At 40.5% G+C, this 22,709-nt stretch overlaps 2 protein-coding genes across 3 annotated transcripts in view; both read right to left on the bottom strand.

The window, feature by feature from the left end:
• LOC309436831 (C-C chemokine receptor type 5-like) overlaps positions 1-22,261 on the bottom strand; it is a 33,991-nt gene extending 11,730 nt beyond the window's left edge. The window contains exons 1-2 of one of the 2 annotated variants that reach the window (XM_082046370.1): positions 13,336-13,373; positions 10,566-10,650 (exon numbers count right to left, since the gene is read on the bottom strand). The gene's annotated coding sequence lies outside the window, so the exon portion shown is untranslated. Of the gene's footprint in view, positions 1-10,565; positions 10,651-13,335; positions 13,374-22,163 lie in introns of those variants that run through there. The other variant, XM_082046371.1, reaches the window with a different exon arrangement.
• LOC309436832 (C-C chemokine receptor type 5-like) lies at positions 4,354-7,304 on the bottom strand. Its single transcript, XM_082046372.1, has 2 exons — positions 7,174-7,304; positions 4,354-6,500 (listed from the first exon to the last, which is right to left on the bottom strand). The coding sequence occupies exon 2, from the start codon at positions 6,487-6,489 to the stop codon at positions 5,419-5,421; it is 1,071 nt and encodes a 356-aa protein (XP_081902498.1). The 5' UTR covers positions 6,490-6,500; positions 7,174-7,304; the 3' UTR covers positions 4,354-5,418.
• Positions 22,262-22,709: the final 448 nt, after the last annotated feature.

Raw genomic sequence — 22,709 nt, 5'->3', positions numbered from 1 at the left:
GATGTATGCTGCCCTGTTTTATATATAAGGCGTTATCATAGTACAATAGATTTTACTTTTGGGCCATAGCTGTGCATTTCACACATTTTCAGCTCTCAGTTATCTCATTTTCACATAGGCCTTTAATTCTCACACTTCGCTGTTTTCAGGTACATTAATAGTACATAAATTCTAGGTCTAGAGGTGCTGTTTGAGCTATCCCAGCTGTGAATTAGAAATACTTCTCTGTATACATGCAAATCCTGGACCTGTGATCAGGCAAGCTGGGAGAGTCAAACACCAAATTTTTACCCAGTGAAAACTATGTCACAGAAAGGATGGACAGAGTCTGTAAAATGACAGAGTAGGTGCCAGGACCCAGGAACCAGAAAGTACTTTTGAATGCCAAATGTTAGATGTAGTCTGTAATCGTCCATACTCACGATAACGTCCCTACAAGTTATGTCCAAATGGCTCCTTCACTTCCATCCGCTTGGTTTCCATTCCATTCAAGAAGTCTGGTCTCAGGATAGGCTGTGTTGTTACTGTCATATGGTGGGCATCCTACTGGCACAGCCTTGTAGACAGTTCTGAAAGCTGATCGTCACTTGAAGGTTGGTGCAGTTTGGCACATTGCCCTCCTCCATCTAGTGTTGTGGCCCCACCTTCCCAGGATCAGTCATTTCAGACTTAAAACACTCAAACCAAGATTGCTCTCACTGTCACAGGAATTACAAAACTGCTTGTCAGTTATACAAACTTATACTACATTTCTTTTCCCAACCATTTTATTTTCTGAATGAAGTACAGTCAAGTGTCATCAGAATACGGGTACAAAGCAATGCCTTCACCCTTTATTTCTAGACGAACATCCTTTGTTTTGGCATGATTGCTATCGATATTCTGAATGCACCAGAATTTACTGTTTTGGTTTATTTCCTCTGCTAGCTTACTATTTTTTTTATTACTGTACTGAGGTGTAATGCTTCTAGGGCCACAGTAACCACAGTAGCCACTAGGAGAAGACCAGTAGGTATCAGCGGTTGAAATCAGTAGCAAAATTAAACTTCAAAACGAGCAGCATCTGCTTGTTTTGCAGTTTAACCTAGCCAGCATCATGTCATTTTCCTGACTCTTCATTGCTTTGTTCTTTATTAACTGGAACAGGATACCATGTAAATTTGTCCTTACGTTCTCCGTATTTATCCCATTTGTAATTTTCACTGGAAGGAGTGATATTTATTTTGTAGCTTCATAACTGACAGTCTCTCTTACTCACCTAAATCTTTTAATGTTCTGCTTATAGCATTTATTTCTGGTCTTCCCATTACTCTGGCTATTACTTTATTAGCCTCTATTAAAGCTAATAAAGTCATTCTCTCAGTTTTTCCCTATTAATCCATTTTCATCTACTCCTCTTCCTTTATAATCCATTTACCTTTATCTTATTTAAAATATCTACACATAAGGTCACAGTTGGGTTAACAAGCAAGAAAGTCTTATGACAGGAACATCCTCATGCACTGGTTACCAGAAGTTTCACTCTTTCTATGTCTGTCCACTTTATACTGTGACGGATGCACTTGACCCCACCTACAACCAAAACAACAGCAGTTTGGTATGGGCTCCAGAGGAGGTAAAGCCCCAAGCGGCAACTAGGCCAAGAACTCCTTTTAGGAAACGCACAAGGAAGCCAAGTGGCACACTGAACAGCAAAAAATTGTGGGCGCAGGCAATCTCATGCAGACCTTTCCCACTGTCTGCAATTTGACTGTGAGTCAACCACATTATTCTATAAATATGACAGCCTGGTGAGACTACTTTGAGGTCTCTGTGCTAAATAAGCTGTCTGCATTGTGATGGTTTTACTACTCACAGGTCAGCGGATGAGCCCAATTTAAGTTTCATATCAGTCATTTAGCTTAAGTAAATGCATACTAAGTATGATGAATCATCTAGAAGTATAAAGCTATGTGATTTGTAATATACTCTCTACTTCATGTTACTTAGTAAGCTGGATTTGCTGAAATCTTAAGATGTAAAGCTCTGCTCATATTTACCAAAAGCAACTACAGACTATGGTGAACTGAACACCTGCAAAATAAGGTCTAGTTCACACTTTGCTGGGAAGAATGGAGTCAGCTGGGGAGAAAATAATCACTTCAAGGCTAACATGAAGACACTACAGATATCTGCAAAATGGGGCCTGTTTTGCAACTGCTGAGAAGAAAAGGATTTATTCAGACAAAACAGCACCTTCGAGGCTATGGACTATAAACAATATCTACAGCTGAAGAAAACAAAGGCCCATCTGAGATGAGTGAAAAAGCTCCAATGAGAAGCAAGAAGACCCCAAACTGAAATATTGCTATTGGACTGAGTCATGGTATGAATGGCCCGTATCTAGAAATCTATGTTTTTCTATGCTCAGGTTGGATCAAGGTACCCAGCTTGAGCCAGCCCTCCTACTATTTTACTCCATTGATTTTTTTTCTGTGAATTTTGTTTCCTGAAAGTTTGCTCTGCAAATGATTTACCAGGCCTCATGAAAGCTTTCCTCCAGAGTTCTAAAATACAGACTCTGGAGCGAATGGTTATTGGGGAGAGAAGAGCCTGAAAAGTTTGCTTCTCAAGCAGGTTATTAGGCCTGTGGAGAGAATAGAAGCAGCATTCAGCTTGGTGTATTTCCTCCATGCAGTAAATAATACAGTGAACCTGCCACCGAACTCTTTCAAGTTGCACTTTTCTTTGAGAAATCTAAACATTGTTCTGCAGTGAGTAGAACCCTAAATTACTCCCCTGCGACATATACTTACCACAGACAAACCAATGACAGTGATTATAAACCTGGTGGCTGGTTGCGAGTGCTGCTCAGCACTCACTAATACCATGTATGCACTTTTGCTATACTTCTTTTTGCCCCTTAGGAAGTCTGCCTGACAGTTGGCACGGTTATCTTTTGTTCTCTGGGGCATTCCTCCCCACATGCTTCTGAACATCTGGCAGTAGCATCTCCTAATAGGAAGGTTGGGTTCCGTCCTGTCCTGTGCATAAACTAAACTGTTTGGTTATGGGGCTGTGCCCCATATTTTTCATGCCACTTGGGCATTCTTTTCATGAGCACACTGAAAATCCAGTCAATGCACTATCTCTTCAGAAGTTCAGTGGCAAAAGTTTTGAACTTGTAATAATTTCCACTTAGCTGTTCCACATTTATTGTAAAGCAACAATTTACTTATAGTGTTCACAGAGGTCCTGTTTGAATCTTTTTGGTGTTCTGGTGTTGCTTGTACACTCTCAAATGCTTGCTTTCATTTTTTCAATATCTCAACAGAGTGGCTCAGATGCCTCCCAAGCACTGCAGTGGTTCTTTCTTGTGTTAGCTTCTTCTCTGCTGTAGTTACAATCTTGATGTACCTTGTTGTTTTCTTAACATGCCTTTCATTCATTCCCTTACCTCTCTGCTGAGGTGACTTGTTTTCTCTTTCTTAGGGACCAGGGATCTTGTTGAACCTTCCCCATGGGCAGCTCCATCCCACTGTGACCAGACTGCTTAAAGTCCTGCTAGCCTAATCTGGAGCTACCTGGCCTGTAGCTGCACCATGCTGGAGCCACATCTGACTCGTTAAACTCAAAATTTACCACAAAACCATGTAGAGCCTTGCTTGTCTCAATGCAAAACTACAATGAAGAACAAAGGATTATCCTGCCTGGGCACGTAACATACCAATAAGGTAATCCTTAGGCAGTGGGTATAGAATTTAGCTTATGCCATGGTGGAGAAATGAGAAAAGTGTGCAGAGGAGAGGAAGAGATGTGGATTGTAGGCTGAAAAAGGAACTGGGACAGTGGAACAGGGAGAATGATGTGGTGAAGCAGAAGCATATTTCCATGTTGAACTTTGAATGCTTAAAGTTCCTTACACATGAAACGTATGTAATCAGGCACATGGCTTCGCTGGGGTCACTCTATACAGTGCAAGTAGATCTGAAATTAACTGCAGAAAGTCTGTGGAGAATCCCAATATTAATATAGTGCCATATTTTATTGACCTCCTTTTTTATTCCTCAGCCTCTATTTATAACATACACAGCCCTGTTTCTTCTACCTGTCAAATTTCACCCATTTAAAATCTGGGGTCCCAGACTTTTCCCAAAGTTATTATCGTATGCTCTTCTCAGGCTTCCTGGTGAATAAAAGCTGGACCAGCTACAGTGGCTTCTGGACTGGGAAGACAGTTCTCTGCTTGGTCAGTTTGGCTTCTTTCTCTGGTGTGTGGTATTGTGAGCATTTAGGGCCATGGCTGCATGTTTTTGCCACCTACATTCTGAGAGCTGAGCTGATGCCCTTACAGAGAACACAGACTACAGGCTATACATTGTTTTTCAGACACAGATTTTAATAATTTCACTATATTTCACTGGAAACAGGAAGAAATGTATTTCCAAAAAGATGAGAATTTAAAATAAAACACAGCAGTAGAAATACCACAGTTACAGCAAGATTTGTATCACATTGAACTAATTTGCACTTTAATATTACAAAGGTGCTTTTGCCTTAGTGCAGTAAAAAAAAAAAAAAAAAAAAAAAAAGTAGAAAAGGAAAAATATTTCCAAGCAAGAAAGTTTACTCTTAGGATAGTTTTGGGGCCTTTCTTCAGCCTATCTGTGGCCAGATTATGATAGCTGATAGGATAAAAGCTAAAAACTAATAGAAGCAGTGTCTTGATGTTATAAGGCTAGAGTGAGAAGAATATTTGCACTTGATACCTCGGGTTAAATGGCCCCAGTGAGATAAAGGTCAGTCAGCTCTCCTATCAGAGGAGAGTTATTACCTTGACATGTCTCATGTTTATCCTTAAATTCTTTTTTTTTTGGAAACATCTTTTATTCATATGGGGAAAATAAGGGGTAAAGGGGAAAAATGAAGAAAACTAAAAACCTTCCCCAGTCAAATGCCTGACCATGTTGCAGAAAGAATACAGTAACTTCCAAAAGATGTTCCATTGATGTTGAATAGATACATCAATCCTCAAAGATTCCTCCCAGTTTTTGTTTCACAATGTTCACATAAGAGTAAATGGCTCTTGTGAGGTTACATATTACTCCTTAGTCCCTTCAGTAGTGTATTCCCCCAGCTAAATCTCACTAGCATTTGTTCACTGGATAGAATTTGGATCAAGAAACAGAGTCATACTATTCTGGGCTCCATTCAAATCTAGATGTGACCTAGCTATGGTGTTAACGTTGCCTGGAGAACTCACTGATTCTCTTAGTTTAAGAATGGAAAATGCTATAACCCCAAGGAACAGTTAACCACAAGAATTGAGGGTCATACAGTTTTCAGTAGTGATTGACATAAAGATCTTAAATAATGTCAGACAGTCCTTAAGGCAAAGCAAATGATACAACATTTACTAACTAATGTTTTGATGTATTTTTACAGTCCAGTAGAGATGTCATTCTCTGCAGTGGATGGTGTGAATGTGGAACTAACTCTTTCTAATTTTTCATGATAAAGAGCTGGACATCTTTTGCAGAGGTGGGCTGCAACATGCTTTCGGAAAAAGCTATGAAGATACTTCCTGAATTTTTCTCCAACAAATGCATAGATCACAGGATTGATACAACAGTGAATCATTGATATTGTCTCTGTCACTTGGATTGCTTTTGCCAGCTGACCTTTGATTTCACAAGTTGGGACAAAAAGTGAACTTTGAAATGTATGCAAAAAAGAAGAAATATGGAACGGTGTCCAAAAGATGAAGTAAAAAATCATTATCACAAAAATAAGTCTGACTGCCTTCTGTTTTTTCTCATTCTTACATCTCAGTAATGTTTTTAGAATTTGTGAGTAACTGAAAATCATAATGAGCATTGGAACAATAAGTCCCAGAATGTTCATCTTTAAAGTATAGGAGTACTTCCAATTTATTGAGGAATCACTTGGATAATGAGCACTGCAAGTATAACGTAAATTTTCCTTTTGAGATTTGTGAAATACTAACCCAGGAACAGAAGCGCAAAAAGCAACAGCCCAAGTGACGACACTGGTGAAGATGCCATAGGTAACTGTCCTAGCTTTTAAAGCAAACACCGCATGCACTATGGCCAGATACCTGTCTAGGGTCAAGAGGATGATGAAGAAGATCCCACTGTAGAAGCCAAGGAGGTAGACGCCTGAGAGAATTCTACACAGCGCATCTCCAAAAATCCAGTCGTGAGCAGCATAGTAAGCCCAAAAAGGGAGAGAAAATATAAACAACAAATCAGAAATTGCCAAATTGAGCAGGTAGATGTCAGTCATACTCTTCAATCTCTTGTATTTCACCAGGATAAGGACAACAAGCATGTTGCCTGTGAGGCCAAATATCACCACCAAAGAATACAGTGGTGGCAGAAGATTTGCTGCAAAGTGCTTTTCCTCGGTTCCCATGCATGGCACTGAATCACTGTAGTCGAATTCTGTTGTCAGTGGCCAGTCAGATAAGTCTATGGTATGGTTTTCCATGGCGTGTTGGTCTGGAAAGGAAGAATGGGATGTTAAACTAGAGGAAACTCCAAGACTGGCAGTGAGGGGAATAAAACAAGGTTATGTCCTCAGCTAGCATGCTTTTGGCTATTGATCACATAAGCATTACTGTGTCAAGGTGTGGAAGAGAATGAAATTGCAGAGTTCCCAGGAAACCTATCATCTATACGTGAAGTCACATTACAGCATGTTGGAAGCGTGCTGCTTGTCATTTCCTACGTGTACGCTGTCTGGTGCATTTTTCCTCCTCAGTAGAGCCTGTCAGCTGCCTGACCCAACCAGAATCCAAGGAATTATTAATTTAATCTGAGCAGTGGGTAGTTCAGGGCTGTTTTGCTCAGCAGTGGATTTCCAAAGGGGAGAGCGAGCCAACAAGACAGCACCAGGAAAGCACAGCGGCTGGCACACTGAGTGTAGCTGTGTTTTTCCTTGGGACATGGCCACCTTCTCATCATGCCAGCCTGTACTGTAGCCCTGACCCGAGGAGAGCCAGGCATTGGCAAGATGTAAACCAGTGCCTGCAAAGATGCTGTGACTTGAGTAAAACACAACTGACTGATGTTTGTTCAGGTTGTTCATGAGTTCCTGGGAACTTTAATGCCTGTGGGAATCAGGTCTCTGGAGGTGTAGAAATGTCCTGTGCCCAGCACTAAACATACCCACCTGGTAGATCTGCTGTCCTGTGTGTTGCAGAGCAGCAAGTCAGTGGTGTTGGCCTGGGTTAAAATGGCAAACACGGTGTCCTTTTTGGAGTTGGTGTTAGGCAATGGCCGTGAGAATGTGCTGGTCTTGGGACTGTGGACAAGACTGATTTGCAGTCCTGTAGGAGAAACAGATAGACAAACCATTGGCAAATGTGTATCTGTCATGACATCTTCTTGTCAATTAAAAGACATTCTGAGTGCTTGGAGATGTAGGACATTTTGATTCCTTGTTACAGGAGCTATTTAACAGCCATGAATCATGAGCTCTAAATGTTAGATTAGCTAAGTGTCTTGGAGGTCTACAAAGGCAAAAGACAGATATGGCCATTGCTATGTGTATGTGCTAATGTTTCTTCGTGTGTAGTGGTTGTTTCATATCATCCTTCATTCTTTGTTAGTGTTTCCAGGGAGCTCCCAGAGTAAATTAACAAAGTGCAAGAGTTGCCCAAACTCTCTGTCCCTCCACTTTTGGTTTGGGGACTGCTGGAGGCTTCCCCTGCAAGAAGGAGTCAGAGCCTTGGAGGTAAGTGATGCAGCTGAACTTTGAAAGCCCTGAGGAAAGTTTTGTTATACTGGGAGCAAGTAAAGGCTTTGGAGTTTGATGTCAGCCCCTCCTGTCACCACACCCTCCCCCTTGCCCAAGTCCCTGGTAGGACCGTGAGCCAGATGCAGAAGCACAGCGTTGTGTCATTTGTTCTCTGAAAAGTAGGGGAGATCTGTCTTCTCATGGACCCCTGGAGAAAAGGGAAGAATTCCTGTGTGTCCAGAGAGAAGCTGGCAAGACGATTCTGTGAAGACAGGTGTCAGAGGACCAAGTGTCCTTCGTGGTCACTTAGTGAGGAAGTGAAAGTCAGAGGTTACAAATGTCCTTTGTGGTCACTTATTGAGGAAGGGAAATAGATGTGTTTGGTGGCTACTCAAATGGAGCTATTTGCTGTCTGGTAAAAGGGCTGCTCTTTCTTTGGGTGTCATTGTTGCTGCTTTTGTCAGGAAGTTCATGACAGATTGGTGGCTGTTCATAGCAGCATTACAGTTTGGATATCTGCATTTTCCTGGTAATTTGATGTTCTCTTGACAAAGGCAATGGGCTGCTCCCAACACAGACAACTTCAGGTAGCGTGTCTGCCACAACTTGCTGTCTGATGTCTGACCACTTACATAACACACCAATGTTTGCTCCTTTCCTGCTTACAGCCCCATCATGCACTTTTTTCATTGGTGAGATGTACCCTGTGTGATTGCAATCTTCTTTTGCAGAGACCACATTCTCAAAACCACCACTTCATTCTGTCTGCACTTGAGTTCTGCAAGATGTAACTTGTACTAAAATCTAACTGAAGAAACTTCAGGTCCGCCTTTCAGTCAAAACTTAATTTGATTACTTGGTGGGCCATTCTGACCTGTATCATGTGAAATTTCTGAAGTGTCTTAAGGTTTTGTCAGCTTACTCAGCTGTTTGATATATGGATTATTTAATAATAACTAATTGTAGACCATTCAGGATCTGGAGGACCTTGTTTTAATCTGCATCTTGTTCACAGTGGATGCATATGTAATACAAATAATCTTAATGAAAAAATTTTATTAAGAGCACAGTGTTAAACCAATTTTCTTTGTGTGTATATGCACAAGTATACCTTCATATATATACACACATGTATATACTCATATATATTTATATATTGAATTATAGAACCTAGAATCATAGAATCATTTAGGTTGGAACAACACCGTCAAGATCATTGCATCCAACCATAATTCTGACACTGCCAAGTCCACCACTAAACTATGTCCTTGAGTGCCACATGTACAGGTCTTTGAGACACCTTTAGGGATGGTGACTCCACCACTTCCCTGGACAGCCTGTTCCAGTGCTTGACAACCCTTTTGGTGAATAATTTTTTCCTAAGATTCATTCTAAACCTCCCATGGTGCACTTAGCCTGGTTGAATCTTTGTATATATACAAAGAAAGGAATGTAATTTTTATATATATACAAAGAAAGGGAGATAGATATATATACACAAAGAAAGTAACATTTTTAAATTAGTTCAGAACTTATTTTGAGATTCAAATACAACAGAAAATAATTGTGGGAGTAACAGAACTAAAGGTAACCGATTCACTACAGATTGGTCTACTTTACTGCCCAAGTCTTATCTCCTGTGATGACTTGACCCCAGATAGCAGCCGAGGCCCCATCTAGTCACTTACTCACTCACTCCTCCCACAGTGAGATGGGGGGGGAGAATCAGAAGGGCAAAAGCAAGATAAACTTGTAGGTTGAGATAAAGACACTTGAATAAACCAAGGACACAGGAAAAACCAAGAGATGATACAAGGACAAATGCTTGCCACCTCCCACCAAGCAGACAGATGGCCATCTGGTCTCTGAGCAACGCCTACTTTGGAAAAAGTTTGTCCCCTTGGTTTTATTGCTGAGCATAACATTATATGGCACAGAATATCCTTTTTGTCAGTTTGGGTCACCTGTCACAGCTGTGGTCACAAATATAAAAGTCAGCACCACAGAGGTTGCTGTGAAGAAAATTAAGTCCATCCCAGCCAGGCCCAGTACACTTTCCCACTACCAAAACTGAGCTCCAGCCCTGTGCAATTCATATTGATGCTGCCTAGAAAAACAGCATACACTGTGGTTATTTTTTTTACTGTCTATGGTCTGATGGGAAATCTCTGAGAATTTGAATGGGACAAAAGTCAGATATTCCTCTTCAGAATGAGCACAAAATATTAACAGGGTTTTGTTTTTTTTTTTTTGTTTTTGTTTTTTTTTTTTTGTTTTGTTTTTTGGGGTTTTTTTTTTTTTTTTTCTGAAATGCTTTCTTTCTTATCATTTTCCACAGAAGAAATATTAATCACAAAGAGCTCTAGAAAACTGACCTGGCTAACAAATTATATTGGAAACTACTGTTTGCCTTTTTTTTTTTTAATTTATCTTTAACCATTTTTCCAATTTTCATTTTCATGCAGAAAGAAACATCTTGTGTAGAAGCTGTAGCCCTTGACAAGACGTCTGGTTTTTGCTCTAAAATGAGCTAGGCATGAACCTTCAGGAATGGGTGTGTTAGGAAAGCAATCTCCAGATTTCTCTCTGCTCTTGTGCTGTAAGGACAAATGGGCTTTTCTGAGAGATTCTTATTTGGGATCTTCTGATTATTTGTCTTATTTCCCTCTTATTTTCCTTCCAAAATTACACATGAATATTCAGGACATTTTAATGATTATAATTAATGGGGCTTTCTGTCGTGGTTGAGACTGACAAACGACAGCTTTCTCATTTGCTTTATGTACTGCATGCAGCCATCTGTGCCCACTGTCTTGCCCACATACCTGCAGTTTCTACATGCACAGGGTAGTTTTAGTTACCAACAGAAATTCTGGACAATTTCTGCAGAAGCAGGCAATTGTGTCAAACCTAGGGAAGAAATTAAAGAGGAGAATTTTCTCTTTGGTGCCCTCCTTCTCTTCTAATTTACCCTGTGCACTTATCCTGCAGAAGTGTCTAAATATATGTGCGGTTCAACAAGAGGCTACCTTCATTTCCTCTCAGAGGACTGGTTGTGTTCTGAATCTCCAAGAGGTTGGGTACAGTGAAGTGTGACCAAGCCCCAAACCAAATACCTGCACCCTGGGAATGAGTTATAGCAGAGAAAATGGGGTCACAACTTGGATGTGAGAAAATTTCATTTTCTGAAAAATTGCAATGTTGTGAGCCAAAATAAATGTAATTTCATTTCTTTAAGTTTTAACAAAGCTGCGCTTACTGCAACATCTTGTAATGAGGATGTAGCTCTGAATTGTGTCTTTTCAGATTTCTGTATTTCAGCAGCTTTGAGAGAAGCCTTGCTAGCTCTTGAGTATTAGTTGTTACCTATAGTGTGCCAGCTTCAGCTATAGAAGTGTCTGGGTGCTGGTGTGACTATCAGACATTTCCATGTTAGAGTAATACAAGCAAAGAGCCTCCTGAGTTGCTACACTCACATATTCAGGGACGGCAGTTGTCACAGCTCAATGAGTCTACTGTGCCCTGAAGGGGATTTGGACAAATTTTCCTCATGGAAATCAGAACATTTGGTTACTACAACTTAGAAGAGCATCTCTGCATTAATGGAGCCTCTTATCTCAAAACTGAATGAAGCCCAAAGTTCCCTTTCCTTTTTTAAAGACAAGGTTTCTGTTTTGAAATGTATGGACGAGTATCACAGCGCTACTCCTCCCGCCTTCACTCTTCTCCTTTTCACAAGTGGCAGTGTTTGTCATAAAGAAAAAGAAATTGCTTAATGACTTGTAGTCAGCTGAAAAGTATGTGTAAGAGCATCTAGGGCACTTTATGAAGAGAGAGAAGTACAAAGTAACAAAAAGTAAAAATGAAACTTAAATGAAGAAAAATAATACCCCATATCCTGATAGCAAGTGTTGCAAGAAAAGCGCCTAATGTTTTCCTGCTAACAGTTCTGTGTCTTTAACTGTGCCTTTGACTTTCCAGGAGGAGTCTATGGACAGGCAAAATTACAGAGAAGGCTGCGCGCAGACACCAAAGACATCTTGGGGAGCAAGCACAAAAGTATGTACTTTTCTTGAGCTACCAAGAAAGCTGAAGGAAAAGATAGAAGTGTAATCTAAATGCTGCATCTAAGACTCTGAGCTGATAGTTTCCCTCAAACAGATATTTTCATGTGATAGTGCCCACAAGATTTCTTTCCAGGATATGGCTGGGAAAAGACAGTCCCTTCTCAAATTAAACCTTGCTTTGAAAACCTCTTCCTCTTTTATGGCAGCTGAGCATTAGAAACATCTCTTCAGAATTGCTTGCCTCCTAACTGATGAGCTTTTTCATTCCTGCAGAACTTTCAAGGAAAAATATGTTTTGGCCTGGAAAAAAGAGTCTTAATTCTCTGTGAACCCTCAGGATCCAATTGTTTCCATTCCCCACCAAAGCCAGAAAGATGGTCTTGCAAAAACTCTGAGATTTTTTGCAGCTAAATAGAGTCAGTCTCTGTGGTTGCGAGACAGAAGTGGTATGAGGTGTTCTTACCTAAACAAATGTACAGTAAAAGTGTAGCATAAGCACTGAAAATTGCATTCTTAGAAAAAGAAACTTGAGACAGTCCTGTGCTAGTATCTCTGTTAATTTTTGTTTGTTTGTTTGTTTTGTGTCTCTGCTTAAACTGCTTCAGATAAAACACTGAATTCAGAGTAATTCAAACAACAGTTGCAGTCACAACCATTCTGGAGATGAGTTAGAGAATAAAAAACATGGATAATAGTCTGGAGTGTAGATTTCCAACATTTGTCATAGGATTGTGTCAATGTCATGTTGGCGCTATAAGGGTCTCCATACAGAGAAGTTCAAGCCTGCTTCTCTGACACTGTCAACTATTCCTGGCAAATGACGGTGCAATTCTCCCCTGAAAGCAAATGTTGTGACAGCTGCACATTTGATATACTACCAAAAAAATTTTTAAATTATTAGGCTATTGCAGCTTGTTTGCTAATACCCAGGTGTAAAGTCTCATTTATCCAAGCAGAGGAGCTCACCTCTCCTTGTGTGTAGTACTGATGAATTACACTCGAAAAAGAGGAACCTATCCCTTCATAACATATTCCTTCATAACATGACAATTAAACAACACCTTTAACAGATTAAATGCTTGAATAATAATAAAAAAACACGTGATAGGATAGTGATGAACAACATTTCCCATCTGCATGTGATAGAGCAAGTTGTGACTTAGATTTGGAGAAGTTAGAATAAGCATGAAGGATTTGATGTCTGATCAATTATACCCTTAGCAGAATAGATTTTCAAGCTACTGACCTCCTGAAACAGATTTGAAACAAAGACCCAGTAAGTTTCCAGTACAAAAAATATTATCATTTTCTACACCATTTGTCCAGTTTAATACTCTACTCTCACATTTAGACTAATCCTGAGTTGTAAGCTAGTTACAAAACCCAATTGTTCTTAAAGGTACTGTCTCTGCTTGAATGGTAACTCTACTGCCACTGTCTTTAGACACATATACTTCCCCACTGAGTGAATCTATATCTATATATACACGATTACATGTAAAAAAAAAGGAAAAAAATATCTACTCACTGATTTATCAAGCTTGTTTAGTCTGACCGTGTCTTCTTCTTCTTTGTGAAGAGATACATAGTTAAACCCTATATCTGAAAATAGGAAACAGCACTTCCTGTGTGATCTCTTGCAAAATGTTGGTTCTGGTTTTCTGAAAATTTTGTTTCCAGACAGTTGTGTTCAGAACTGAGGGATGAAGACTTTATGGGCGTCTACTTGTTCTCCTCCAGCTGGGGCTGGAGCAGTCAGCATCTGAACTGCTGCATCTATCTAAAGGGTTAAGACTGGGTGGTTAAATTCAATAAAAACCTGTTCTCGGGACAGTTAGTATTTCTAGCTGCTCTAGACACTTCTACAGCTCAACACAAAGTGGTGTGAAATAATTGACATACAGAATGCGTACTTTTAAAATTAAATTCAGTTGTCCCAAATGACTGTTGAAACAACCCCTCCAAAGTATTCTTTGTGTTTATTGCCACTTGAGCTTGTGTTAGCATCACACTAAGGCAGGTCAGCATTGTGAAGAGAGACAAGTCAAGGTCCAGATGTTTCAGAGCTAATTAGGTCAAGCAGAGCACCGTGCTGGTAGAGCTACTTGCCAGTTATGTGACCAGCTCATGCACTGTACACCACACTGCCCTGTGTGGTGTAGACCTCCTGCTTGAACATCTGTTGTAATTTTTACAAAGTCATTTGTAATGATCTTACACTTCTAAGATGCTTCCGTGTGAGGCAAGCTGGAATCTGCAGCTCATTCCCTTTTTTATGTGGTGACATTGCAGGATTGAACACAATAGAAAGATATTAAAATAACAGAAAGTGGTTAAAATATATTTTTACTTCAAAGGCAGGAAGTATAGTTGAGTGTACAGGCTGGTGTCATGCATTTGTTTTTTTAAAACATTCACTTCACCAGTGCCATGGATATTCCAGCTCAAACAGCCTCCAGCTGTTGGAGTGATAATTGATGCCTGTGTAAGTGACCAGGAATGATGAATAATATGGCCACTTATCTGCTTGCTGAGGAGCCTTTTTACAATCTTACAGCAAGTTACAGCAAGGCAACATTTTTCAAATTTGCAGTGTTTTGGTAGCAGTGGTTGACCATTTTCTCTAAGACTGCCGGGTGGTTTCCTGCAGTATTTCTGAAAAGCTCTAAGACTGTCTTTTGCTACAATTATAGCTGAATTTTGTCACTTCCTAGAAAATCTATGTGGTGTTTCAATAAAATCAGTGATGCATAACCTGACCACACGTCTTCCAGAGACTATAGAACGGACTCATAGTGCTGTTTCAGAAGGACCACCTGAGCAGGGCATTAGGAAGAGGGGTCTCTGTGGTGGCTGGAGGAATACAAACATTTCCTGTTGGTCTGCAATGGGCTGCGTAGATTTCGCTGTAAATACATACTGCAAACCACTGAAAACCTTCAGCCCGAGCAGAAATGGCCTTCCCTACAGGGACACAGTGGATAGCAGGGAGGCACAACCTACGTTTTCTTTCTATACTGTCTCCCTCTGAGTTGCTGCTTGAATTTGGTAAGTTATGCGTTTTACCACTTGAGACATCTCTTCCTGCGCAAGGTAGAGGCTGCTAGTTCAGCAGTTTCGTTTAATCTTTCACAAGCTACTATGTCTGGTAAAGAAATGCTGGCCTTACTGCATCAAAAATCCTGCCTACGGCACTTTTTTTTCCCTCCCCTATAAGAAAAAGAGGTGTTGGCCTGGAGAAGGAGCTTATCTCAGCTCTCAGGAGTGGAACTCCTTTGGAGTCCGTTGCCCGGGGGCTATAGGTGGGTGTAATTGTCTTGGGATACCAGAAGTAATCCTTGCCCTCTTCTCCCCCTGTCTTGTGACACTGGGACTTCCTTCTGTCATTTTCAGGGACTTTCTGGTGTCACCAAGCTCCTTCTTGTTCCTTGGTCTATCAGTTTGCCCAAGCAAAAAGCAGTTACGGCTGAAACTGGGAGAGCCAACCTGTAAGTGATGGCAGAAGTTTTTGAAACTTAGCAAATGCAGCACTTCAGGATTGAAGCCCTCCCACACTTCAGAGGAAAAAGACCTAGTTGCATAGCGAGCAGTCTATGCAGACAGTACTTTCTAAACAAATGTGGAAGAAAAAAAATGTATGCAAACCTGCAAGAATCCATAAATTGATTTGAAGTCTCTCAGGAATGAATAAATTCTTGTTTTCAATTTCTCTCCTACACAGGCCAGTTCTAGAAAAGATCTTGGAAGACTTATGTGCTAATTTCATAATCTGTGAGATAAGCAGGGGTCTTGAGTTTGGTGTAAGGGGTTTGATGGATCCTTATTATGGGGAATGTGTGACTCATGACTCGCAACTCATATTTTCAGAAAGGAAGCACAGTTTTGCACACATTGTTTTGAAAGAATTTTAGCTCTTTGTGCCTCCAGCCTCTCTGCTTAGATTGAAGACAAGTGGACAGTGCTTTCGGGCTGCCTTGCGCTCCAATTGCTCTGACCTTTGAAAATCAGGAATGGTTTCTTTCCAAAATGGAAATGCAGATAATTGGAAGCTATTTCAGAAAGTATAATTGAGATTAAAGGACATGAAAAAAAGAAAGATTCAAAAGATAATAAATATCTCATATTGGACACCTAGTTTCAGGCACCTAGGACTACATTTTCAATTGTAGCTGAATTATTACTATATCATAGAGGACAGGGCCTGTCAGAAAGGACAGAGCCACCTGAAAATCGCTTTTTTCAGAGATGTTGGGACTCTGAAGAAGTCCAGGGCAAATGAATGAAATGTTCATCAGTCTAGAAAGCATGGCCTATGAGAAATGATGGAAAAGGACTGGATGATCTCTGGAGAGCTCTCTCAGACTTACTTTCTACAACTTCAGTCTTATCATCCTCCCTGTAAGGGTTTAGTGAGCTTCATAAACTTTAACTAATCCAAAGACCTGCCTAGGAGGTGGAAGCAGAAGAAACAGTGGGAGAAAAACCTTCCAAAGCCAGAGACATTGCCATGTGGAGATTACTTGTCTTATAAAATTAGAGAGCTGCTTAGGTTCTCCATCTGTAAAATTAGAGCAAGACGGTGAGAAAAGAGAACATAAACTTCACCATGCTAATCAGTTGAAATTCCATGAACAGGGAAGTACCGCGTGGTTTTACCGAAGTAAAGAATCAAAAAAGAATGAAAAATGTCTGCAATGAAACTGTCTTACTTCAGCTGGGGCTTTCTACAAGCTGTCACAACACTGACAGAATGGAAGCAAGGGAACCAATCAACGATGTGCTTCTGTTACTCCATCAACTGCTGAATGAAAGAGAGAACGAGCTTTTTCTGACAATATTATTGTTGCCTTAAATTTAGAATATTATGTGGATATTGAAGGCAAAATGTGAAGGTGTTCTCAGAGCAGTGACATAATTTTCTTAATTTCTTGAAGAAGTCTCTTTTCTGTTCCTGTGGAGGGAAAGGGAGAACTGGAGACAGTTCACTGTTAGCAAAATTTTGGTAAAATTACCAAGCAAATTACTTAAATAGAAATGACTGGGCCTCAGCTGTATACCACTGAGACCCTGGCAAAATTAAGTTATAGCCTTGCAGTTCATCTCATATTCTAGGCTCCCATGTGGAAGGAGAAATGCTGACTTCAGTCCCTATGTCAGAGTATCTTTAAGAATTTCAGGCAAAGCAGGACAGTGCGGGGAAGGAAGGTGCATACTGATGAAGTTGCTTTCCTATTCCTGTGGCGTGCTACAGCCTACCTTTTTATGCTGAAATATGATGAAGTAGATGTTTTCTATTGAAAAAAATAGTTCAATAAATGTTATTACTGAGTCCCGTGCAGTGGACTCCTCTTGAGCATCCTCATCCACAGTAACCCTCAGCAGATATTTTGCTGATTGTCCTCAAGCTTACAGTGATCTGCATGTGGCAACTTCAGCTGAGCATCAGAAGGAACAAACAGGAGGACTTTGCAAGGTCTGGTAGTAGGTAATTCATTCCAGACTCCTTCAACCTGAATGTTGTAGGCTGTAGGAATTGTCTCTCCCACCCTCAGCTGGTAGTTGGCTAGGTAATCTAAGGGTTCCCTCTAAAGTCAAAGGATAGAGGTGGGTATTTGCAGAGGGTAACTGCCTTTGTCTTGAGCCACTCTGCATTAGCCTAGAATGAATGACCATATGGAGGGGAGCCCCTCGAGCAATAGAAAGAGCCTAGATGACGAGTTCAGACTAGACAGCTAACCTGTACATTGATAAAACTGAGTTATAGTCCAATCAAATGCTTCAGGTAACCTTTGGGGGTTTTGGTGATAAGAAACCATCCTTTATTTTGGAAAAAAAATATTAAGCCAATTATTTTTATTTACTGTTCTTTGGAGCTGAGATGTTGTTTTAGTAGATAAGCCTAATGATGCTGTCTACATCCTCTGCTGAAGAGGAAGAGACCTATGCTTTAGATCCAAGGACTGGTCCTGCTGATGACCCACACAGAAAAAGGAACAGATTTACTGTGGCACTGTACCTCACTCATGCCCATGAAAGCTGTGTGTGCTCCCCATCATGTCACAAAAGGAAGGCTGCAAAGGCTGTCCTCCTCTTCCCCTACATGCCCATACCCATGCAGGTGTTCTGAAGGGGCACTGTGTTTTAGAAGAGGTAGGTGATACATAAAAGCAAAACACAGTTTCTATTGATGGCATATGAAAGTTGCATCCTCAGCGCCTCAGGTGTTATAATATTTCCTCACAGCTTTGGGGCATTTCACAGAGCCTTGGAGAAGTAGAACTTGACAACTGAAATGTAAGTAAATTGAGAGTTCAACATATTCTTAAGATATTCTGAATTGGTGATAGGAAGAACTACACAAGGAAATACTAGTGCAATCTGCCCTTGATGTTAACCTCTTGAGTACAGACATTGTGATGCCTTGTTCAGTTTGCAGGAGCCATTCTCCCAGCTGAGGGACTGGTTATCTGGGGTTCTTTTTATTGTTCTTCACTAGCATGCAGGACCAAACCCTATATAATATACAATATACAGACCCTTCTTGGACTGCAGAATGTTGCTTTTCTCTCATTATCATATTTCTAGTTCTGTTAGGGTAATATCTGATTGCTTGACAGATATTAGAGTACTTTTCACCACATTTGTGCGATGAATCAATACGATTATCTCCATTTTGCAATGAGAAAGCTGAAGTACCAAGATTATGAATAACACTGTGAAGTAGTAATGAATTTGGGGAGCCTGGTTTATGAATGATTTTTCTCTAAAGCAAAGCATTATGCTGGAGCATGGTTGCTGTCTGTTGTAGCTGCTGTTTCTTGTTCTTCGTGTTGGGCCCCGGAATGTGAGGAACACAATCTCAGAGGCCACCTATGAAAATCTGGGTTTATGTGGAAAGAGAAGGTACTTAATTTACATGCTAGACGTAGACACATAAGGATAAGTAAGATAAATTCAGGCATAAGTGCCTAAATCCCTTGGTGGATCTTATGCCTGCCCTGCACCAAGCTTTCAGATTCCAGTAGTAGTTGTGGCACAGGACACAGGTATCTCTGAAATATAAGTCTTGTCTGATTTTCTTCCCAGGTGTCTGCAGAGCTCCTCAGTGAAATTGATCCCAAAAGACACAGCCAGCCCCAGATAGTCTTCAGTCTTCTCAGAGACTGTCCTCACACTCCTGTGCACCTGACTGGTGGAGCTGCTTTACTTCTGAGAAAATTCCCCATGGGGAGACCAGCAGCTTGAAGCCAGCCTGGTAGCCACACTACACCTATTTATAGACATGCTGAATCTGATTCTATTCATCTTCTGACAGGTTTCATTTACAGGGTGGAGACGCTGTTTCCTTAGTAACTTTTGTCAAGAAAATGTAAGAAAACACTGGACTTTACGTAAGTCGTCAAAACCTCCTTTCTCACAGTCCACAGGAAACTAACCACACCACAGAGTCAGTGATACCACAGACTGTGAGTGCTGTCCTCCATCACCAGCAAATGAGGATCACTGTGGTATCTTCTGTACTACGGTGTGGTAAATTTTATTGCATTTTACATCTGCTCTGTTGAATGGTTGTGGATTGTGCCACTGTGCAAAACAGTATCGGTGTTAGCAAGTGTGATACGAAGCCAAGTCCATCTGTATTTGTGAAGCTCTCAGATCACGTTGCAATAGTAGTTTTATGCTGGTATATTTAGCACATGCAAAGTAGTTTGCCGTTCTTCTTGGAAGAGATTGTGTAAGTGTTAAGATGAAAGGAAGGCACAAAGAACTGATAAAAATAACTTCAACTGAAAAGCCATCTGAGCAAGAGAATTCAAAGGCAAGCTGGTATTTCTGTCTAAGTTGTACTGAAGTATGCTGGGATGAAGTGCTACGTAAAGCTTTAAGTGTATCCTAGAAAAAAAAAAAAGTGTTTGCATTGCCTGAAGTGCACTTGGTTTCACCTGAAATCTCAAAACCAAACCATCACTGGCGTTGTAAACTGATGCTCCATTTTACAGGACTTTTTCAAGTCACAATATCTTTTCAATATTATTAGGACTTGTCCTTGGATAGTGGAGAAGTTTACTGTCTGTGACTAATTTTCACACTGACAAGGGATCATTCCTTATCTCCTAGTTGTTCATATGTTAAATGCATTAAACATTAAGTACTTAAACAGTCCTCATCACTGACACTTCCATCTTCTCTCACTCAAACCATTTCATTGAAAATATTATCAAGTAAGTCTAAATCCCACAAACCTGTGTTTTTTTCCCTGAAATCAGAGAGTCTCTCGTGGGATATATCCTAACATTTTCTCTGCCTGAGAACAAAGCCCAGAAGAATTAGGGCCAAAGGCTCTGAACATCAGCCACAACCTGGAAAAGCTGTATCAGAAAGCTGTGACAAATGTAAACACAATTTATCAGCTAGCTTGAGAATCAGTGTGAAGGAGGAGAAGAACAGGGTGACCCATTAGGAGGAGAGACAGACTGACTTGCTGACACTGGAGTGCACTGGGATGGATGAGAGAGGACATCTGATTATCTTCTCTATTTCAAGAGAAGGAAAGGAATTGCTGACAGAGAGAGGGAAGTTGAGCATGGAAGTCATCTAAGGACCATCAGAGTTTCAGCAGAACTCTGAGATTTTCAGGTTCTCAAAGAAAGCTGAAGTCAGGCGAGCTTCAGAACTTCATGTCATTATGAGGTCATTTCAGCAGAAAATTGTAAACCACAGAAAGTTTTGTGTCTGACTTCTGGGTTAATATATTAATGTATTCAGGTATTGTGTTGGATAATGTATTTGGGTTATAATGTATTTGTAATTAAGAAGAGCGAAACCCACACAAGGTATCAGAAAGAAGACTCTGTAAGGTGTGTTTCTGTAGCCAAGATTCTAGTGTAAGGACTACAGATAGTTATACTATGTGGCCACAAATGAGCAATATAATTGATTTTGGATGATCCAACTCTTCTTCTTTGTATCTTTATCTTAAATAAGAGAAGGTAATAAGTAGTTCTTATCTGGATCTTTTCAACACTGATGTCAAGCCCTGGAAAACATCATACAAATCCCAATGACTACTGCATCCTGCCTCTCTGAATTCAGTGGTGGATCTCAAACATGTTACAGAGCCTGACTTTAAATTGATTATCATATAGACACCTGTGAAATTTCATGCTTTCAGGGTGAGGCGTATTCACTTTCTCATACCTGTTTTGGATTTCTCCTAAGTGGTGCTGTACCTCATAAATTTGCAGTGCTGCAACACAGCCCGTCTACAGAGGTGCTTGATGTTGCCTGTTTGGCCTAGTCTGTGGGGCAAATGTGATGCTCACAATTCTGTTATGGGTGAAAAGGAAACACCTTATACATAAACCCGAGAATTTATTGTTACTGTAATTTAACTTTTAACACTCTAATCCAACAACCACTATTAGTCCAGATCTAATTATGGCAGAAAAATAAAGAAAATGTAAATAAACAAAAATTACCATACTTCTGGGCAGAAACAACAGTAACAATAATAATAACAGTTACATTTGTTGCAAACACACTTCCTAGTTTACAACCTTTTTTCTAAGCATAGTGCTTTCACTCTTCTACTGCTCCTCTGAGTCCTGAAGTCAGTGGCTTCAGCTTGTCAGTCCCTCATGAAAGGGTTCCCCTACACCTCATCCTCTGTCCCTTCTTCTCAAGGCCTCTGCTATCATACTAGGACTGTATTTCTCTATTTTGCAACATCACGTTAGAGCCACGTTAGAAAGAACAACTGCTTTTTCATGCTATCTGTATAGAAACTGTGGTTGTGCCACACGCAGATAAGCAAAACTAGGACAAGTTGAATAGAGACACCTGCTAAGAAGAACTCCCGTTGCAGCTAAGCCAAGCAAAAATAAAGCTTCAGGCAGGTCAAGATGAGTTCAGACAAAGCCAGGTTGGCAAGGCCCAGTCCTGAGGCCTTGTACACTCAGTACAAAGCCTGTGGCCTGGCAATAGCAGTAGCAATAGCAGTAATGTATCACTGGTGACAGGGCTACAGAAGACACTTGTAAACACGTTTTCCATTTACAGGGTTACAGAAGTCTTTCCTTTGTTACACCCCCCTGTAACTAGAGGTAGCATTCAGCAAATACTTCACAAGACAATACTAAGAAGATACAGTAATATATTTCAGGAAATGTTAATATTTTTGAGCTGGAGAAAGTGATGCTAGAGGAATTCAGCAACGTCTCTTTCACTCACCAGCCTTCTGCATAGGGCAGCTCTGCTCAGCCATGGCTTTTGACACCCAACAACCTGACAAGTTCATACGGACGTGCAAAGAAGTGTGCTGTGAGGAAAGAACTGGAGACAAAGGCATAGACTTACCCTCTAGGATGTTTCCAGCAGAAATCAAGATGCTAGAGACCCCAGAAACAGAGCAAGTAGACTTTAGAAGTGGGAAGGCTGTGCTAAGGGAAGTGCCTCAGAGGAAAGAAAAATGGGCAAGGAAACTGAAAGCTCAAGAGCATATTATAGTGGGTTGAAATTTCTGAGTAGGAGAGTGACAAAAACAGCTCCTGGAATTAAAAACAGTGCCAAGTTGTTACCTCACATTTCCCTCTCCTGCTGAGAGATGAGTAAGCTGATATTTCACTTCACAATTTTATCTTCTACCATACAACAACTGTTGTTGACCTTTTTTTTTTCCATATTCTTTTTAGATACCCTTTGATGGGTTCCCAGTGGTTGGTGGCATTATTTGGTCTTGTCACAAATCTTTCATCCCAGCCCAGACTCAGAGGCTTCTTCATGTCTCCCGTGCCCCTACTCTCACACACTAGTGATGTCTATGTACCTGAGCCACTGGAGAATCCGAGTGACCTTCCAAAAGCCAGTCCTGGGGACATTTTAGTGCACAGACTATAATATGTG

The sequence above is a fragment of the Streptopelia decaocto genome, assembly GCF_964273445.1.
Source record: "Streptopelia decaocto genome assembly, chromosome: 2".
Classification (NCBI taxonomy): domain Eukaryota; kingdom Metazoa; phylum Chordata; class Aves; order Columbiformes; family Columbidae; genus Streptopelia; species Streptopelia decaocto.
The sequence above is the reverse complement of the archived record's forward strand: the minus strand, read 5'-3'. Positions and strand labels throughout refer to the sequence as shown.